The 5,844-nt window shown below is 51.8% G+C and overlaps 2 protein-coding genes across 2 annotated transcripts; one reads left to right on the forward strand and one right to left on the reverse strand.

Annotated features, from left to right (window-relative positions):
- Window positions 1–1,720: 1,720 nt before the first annotated feature.
- On the forward strand, window positions 1,721–3,348 carry PHYSODRAFT_432169 (hypothetical protein; the record flags this gene model as incomplete). The annotated part of the gene is made up of 2 exons (XM_009530626.1): window positions 1,721–1,880; window positions 1,955–3,348. Coding segments are annotated over 2 exons (1,554 nt in total), but the record flags the coding sequence as incomplete, so codon positions are not given.
- A 1,017-nt stretch (window positions 3,349–4,365) lies between these two features.
- PHYSODRAFT_286264 (hypothetical protein) lies at window positions 4,366–5,644 on the reverse strand (the record flags this gene model as incomplete). Its single annotated transcript, XM_009530627.1, is given in 4 exon segments — window positions 4,366–4,480; window positions 5,074–5,224; window positions 5,330–5,588; window positions 5,606–5,644. Coding segments are annotated over 3 exon segments (291 nt in total), but the record flags the coding sequence as incomplete, so codon positions are not given.
- Between the last annotated feature and the right edge of the window lie 200 nt (window positions 5,645–5,844).

Raw genomic sequence — 5,844 nt, forward strand, 5'->3', positions numbered from 1 at the left:
CGTAGGTGCAGTACCGACCGCGAGAACAGGTCACGGCCTTGTACTCCTTGAACGCCTTAACTTTCTTCAACAGAGCGGCAACAGCTCACGCGTGCAGGCAGTACTGCTGCGGGGTCCTTCCATACCGATTTTATGAGTCTGTAGCCGCGGGACGGCTTCCATTTCACGCAGATTGCTACTGTGCGGTAGGTCTGGCGGGCTGGCTTTTATTTGTGTGAAGATGTCTGAAATGATGACACAGTTTACCTGCGTTCTCTCATCTCAGTGAGAGCTGGATAGAGTGTGCCTCTGATCCTACCTAGTAGCCGTAGATGAGGAAGTGGTAGAGGTAGCCTGCATGAAATCGTACGGGTTGTGCAGCAGCACCAGGAGGGCGCGGAGCTAGCTCTACCGGTAGCCCCGCCGCCATAACAGGCCTTCGGCTCCGACGTGACCTCCTACTACGTGCAGGTACGACAGTATGAGCTGGTTCGACCAGCCATGGAAAGCTCCAGGCCGCCGTAGGCGGTGCCACGGCTTGCCACGGTGATAAACGCTTTGCAACCCTGCATAAACGAATTCACTTGTGTTTTGTATACTGTCTCCCATACGGCGTCGTTTTGCTACCGTGACTTACAGTTTGTATAGGAGTTGAGTTGCAAAACAGACTAATACTTGCTACCGTGACTTGCAGTTTGTATAGGAGTTGAGACTAATACTTGCTACCGTGTGCGCAACCGAAGTTGCAAGCGATACCGTACCATTTGGCTACAGTACAAGCAGCAATCCTGGTCGATACCATGCAGCTGGCCAATCAGAGGTGGCGATTTCTAGAAATACAACCTGGGTTGCAAATGGCCGGTAATGTACCGGTATTAACAGCTCTGGCAATGAGGCAGAGCAACAGATCAAGCTTGGGAACTGACAATCTGGCTACCGGTACCGGTACGATGCTTGAGAAAGTACAGTTAGAAAGTGCAGGTTGCTAGTGACCGGAAAAGTGGTTGTTGACGATCACTTTCCAGCTGTTGTGGTTGTTCTCGTCTTTTTTAGATTGCCGTTGTCCCAAAGAAGGTTGTTTGTGGTCCAAAGTTGGTACACTGGCGACCCGGACTCATCACCCACGAGGAGGACAGGCACGTGTACACGTTTAATACATGTACAGGCGTCCTCGGGCTAGTCCCGGCTGTACAACCGCATATTTTAATGTACCTCGCACAGGAAGTACAACAAGCTCTCAAGATTTGCGCGCTACTTCTGCAAACGTATTGATATTGATGAGTGTACAGCGATACCTACTGCGACAAGTGGCACGGTGCGGGAATACCTCCACCGTAACTTCGTTCCAGCTGTGAGGCTTTGCCATATTTAGCGTCTAAAATGGTCGGCAAAATAACTGCAAAGCACAATAACATCTTCAAGGAAAACATACAGCACCGCAATCGCTGAAGTCGTTATTGCTCGTGATCATGAGCTTTGAAAGAGGCTGGATGGACGCGCGCGGTGGCTGCAAACCATAATCTAGCAGATCGAAGGTCTTCGACACTCTCCAATTTACCAGCAACCAGCAACACAAGGAAGAAACCTGGCCTCTGCCATGCTGCTCTACCCTGCCATCGCCTTGGCGTTGGCTCTCGGACAAGTGTCTGCGGCAACTAACCTAACCTGGACACCTTGCCCCCTCACAAGTGACAAATCCAGTGACGGTAGTCCCAAGGATAATGTGGCGGAATGCACCACGTACGCTGCGCCGCTGTGCCACCCCGGGATCTGCGAAACGCCCGACTCGGCCATCTCGACAGTTGATGTATTCGTGAGGCGAATTCCCGCTAACCGACAACCCGATGTAGCTCCAAACGTGTGGCTTGTTCAGGGTGGCCCGTCCTACTCGGACTCTCTGCGTAAGTACTGCAAGACCGTTGGAGCACGTGATGATTTCAAGGACTAACGTTTGCTGTGGGCGGTTGTGTTCCAGTGGACATTCCGATAATGATACTGTATCACCAACTGAAGGGCGAGGCGAACGTGTACACGATGGACCACCGCGGGGCTGGACAGAGTACGCCCTTGAAGTGTGCGGCCCAAGCCAAGTCGTCAAGCGCGGTCAATCTGGATCTGGAACTGGTCTCTGCATGTGCAAAGGAACTCGAGGAGAAGTACGGGGACCTCGCGGCCTTCTCGACCACCAGCGCTGCCATGGACCTGACGACTTTCATCTCGAAGTATGGCAACGATTTCAGTACGACCTTGTACGGAGTGAGCTACGGTACGATCTGGGTGGAGCGCGTGATGCATCTCAATCCTCCGGAGGTGACGGGGTACGTTCTGGACAGGGTCACCACGACCTCGGGGTCGTCGCTGGATAACATCTACAGCATGTCGGGTTTAGATGGCGCGTACGATGAGGTTGCCGACTCGTTCATGGCTTTGTGCTCAGAAGACAGCTCGTGCAACGTGCGCTTCAAGAAGAAAGGACTTAAGGCCACGCTGCAACAATTGATAATGAAACTCGACAAGAATCCGAAAGCGACGTGTGCCAAGTTGCTGAAAACTGCGCAAACCGGCCAGGACGAGGACCCGCCATCGTTTGTGCTTCGCTATCTGCTAGGCGCACTTTTAGACACGGACATGCGAACGCTCATCCCGCCAATCGTATACCGATTGTTCCGTTGCGCGAAGAAGGACGTTGCCGTTTTGACCAAGTTCATTGAGACCGTTAACCCGAGCTTCAACCCCACCGCCAAGGATATGGGCTCCGGATCCGTCCTGCTGGATTCGATCGTGGGCTTCTCGGAGATGTGGGAAGCGCCTTCACCCTCCGGTCAGGAGCTCAGGACACGCTTCGAAGGTACGATTATGAACGGCTGGCCGGCGTACACGATGCTACCCGAATACTGCGCATTCTCTAAGGAAAAATCACCAACGTGCAACAAGCTCAAGGTCGGCAACTACAAAGGGAACGGCATCATTTACGAGCGCGACGAGTACTGGAACAAGGCCGCCAAAATCCCCGAGAAAGCCAACGTGTTGCTTATGAACGATGGACTCGATGCGAGGGCGTCTCCGAAGTATGCACAGGCCTTGTTGAAGGCTCTTGACGGCCAGAAGAAGGAGCTCGTCACTTTCAAGTACACGTCCGGTAGCAGTCTCATCGACAGCAATTACGAGCCAGCTTGTGGTATGTACGTCCTTTCCTCTTTCGTGCAGCACGATGGCGACTTGACCAAGCTGAACAAGACGTGCCTTGAGGACGAGGCGGCATTTAGCTGGACGATACCGAAAGTTTACCAATACTCGATCTTGAGCACTAAGGACGCGTACGACGGTGAGTTCGACCCGAACTTGAGTGCCGATGAGGCGTCTAGCGATGCCGGCGACTCATCTGGCTCCATGGAAGAAGACTCGCCTGGTCAGGCTTAAGCCTCAATTGATTCAGCCAGCAACAGTTAAAGCATCTCTTCATCCGAAGTCGAGGACATGAGCGCAGCGGTCGAAAAAGTCACGGGTGGTGGAACGGGGCCTGCGCTGGAAAGGTTTGGGCAGCAAGTCGGTAGGCGGAGTGCGTTTCTTGGAAGATGGCAGTAAATGAGTCGGTGGCGGATTGTTCAGCATAAAACTGTCGGGCATTCGGTAGGCTTCGCGATCACTCATTGACATGTGAATACACAAGCCCGTAGATTTGTATTCCGTTGCGTGTCGACAACGAACGCTTTCACCAACTTTGTCGTGGAGAGCTCCCATCTTCTCTGCTTACTCGTGACCCACAAAAGAAGATCCGAGGTTAGTTCGAAGCACTGCGTAATATATGTAGCACTGTACTACTTCGTATTGTGCTTTGCACGAACTTTGGCATGCGATTAAGGGCTCTACACCAACGAGCAAATCCTTCCCGGTGTTCATATCTCGCAGCCTAACTCTAAGTTAAAGTTAAGCTAATCAACCGCCAGTACCAAGCACAACGCAGAGCAAGAACGGAGCGGTTGCCACTGCAAGAATAAATCGGTTGTCGCTGCAAGAAAACAAACTGATAAGGTCCCGATAGAATGGCGCCAACTCCTTGCATAATAGTAAGCACCGATTTCGGCGGGGACGTTTTCTTCTTCGCTCTCTTCGTCGTGGCCTTGCGCGTTAAACCAAGCTCGAATTTCAGAGCACGGCATATAGTAGCTGTAGAAAATTTCTACTAAAAATGTTTGGATGTGCAGGAAACGCTGACTTTAAAGCTGCTTGCAGCTCCTCGATATAAAAACAGGGATGTTCTTCAATATTGTAGATGTAGTTCAGTACGATAGATCGCCAACGCATGTCAATCATCGACTACACCTTTGCCAATCCAAGTTGGTAGTAGTGTAAGGCAAAGCCGAGAGTCACGTAAATACGAAAAATATTTTTTTCAAAAATTTATTTTCGAGGATTAGTACAGACCAATGCGGATTTAGTCCACAGCAAACATCTAAGTTCCATACTCGATGGGCTCGCTACGAATAGCAGCGGCGACAGACAGCGCACATTGTCGCGCCATCTTGTTAACGAGGCGCATGTCAATGCAAGGCATGCAGTGCTCCGCGGCTTTCTCGAGCAGTCGCATCCTACGCTCCGTCTTCTGGCCGTGCGGCACGTTGATCATCTCATCGTGGCTCAAGCCCAGATACACCTTGATGCGAGCTTTTAAAACGCTAAAGCAACCTGCACAATAATACATTGTATCGCCTCAGTACCTCTAAGTATATCGCACCAAAAGATAAGCTACCCGTACCTTCGATCGGGTTACACATAGGCGAGTACGGCCCTAGGCGTAGCAACTCCAGATCCGCCCGCTGTTGGACGAGATCCTCTGTCTGGCAGTGGGCAGGCGCGTTGTCCAGGACGATGACGATGGTCTTGCCGAGAAAGTGGTCGCGGTACACGTCGTGGGCCTTGACCGCGTCGTATACCTCGTCCACAAACTCGTCATTGACCTCCATCTTGATGCTGCCACGACGCGTGGCGTAGTGCACGAGGCCGACTTCGGGGGAACCTGCGCACTGCACCTGTAAGTTAGCCCCCTTAGAGGGAGGGAGCTTGACGATAGCGCGTTGTCCGACAGGAGCGCGACCTTGCGTCCGCTTACAGTACAGGTTGTAGTTGGTCTCGTCATAATACACGATAAAAGCACCGTTCCGCTCATGCTTCAGCAACGCTTCACCAAACACCTCCTCTTCTCGATATTTACAGCATTATTGCAGGACTCGGGCTCTACGCGAACCTATCACAGGGAACATACTTAGTACAGTAGATGGTAAAAGTGATAGCATAATAACTTGAAGGCGTACCTGCTTAACAGTGTAAAGCTTATCGCAAAGCTTCTTACTGATCAACGAAGTGCTGATGTGCACCCTGAAGTCGAACGCAAGCATTTCCTGCATCTGCACGAGTATGTACTGGCAGTTGTCTTCCAGGTAGCCAACGAGAGCTTCCTCCATTTCTGGAGTACACTTCGTGCACGCCGCCCGCGCGCCGCCTCTCTTCTTGACATCAGCGGCTTGGCACTGGACGATGTTGCGGGCAGTAGTGGGAAGGATGCCGTTGCAGTCGGCAACCAGCACCCAGTCACGCCCTTTTCGGTGTGCATCGAGCACACGCGTGCGGGCCGCAAGCCCATGCTTCGGCTCTTGGGGCATGTTGCCGGCGGAGACAGTCGGTTACTGACCAGTGATTTGAGTTTGCTCTGCACTAAATCCACATTGCTCTAAATACTAATTTCAGAAATTATTTTCCGATTTTTGGATGTTACTTAAGTTACTTCACAGCGTTTTGCTTTACACTGCTGCCAACTCGGATTGGCAAAGGTGTAGAAAGCAATCAGACAAAGCGAGTGAGTTAGAA

This window comes from Phytophthora sojae, assembly GCF_000149755.1.
Source record: "Phytophthora sojae unplaced genomic scaffold PHYSOscaffold_5, whole genome shotgun sequence".
Classification (NCBI taxonomy): Eukaryota; Oomycota; class Peronosporomycetes; order Peronosporales; family Peronosporaceae; genus Phytophthora; species Phytophthora sojae.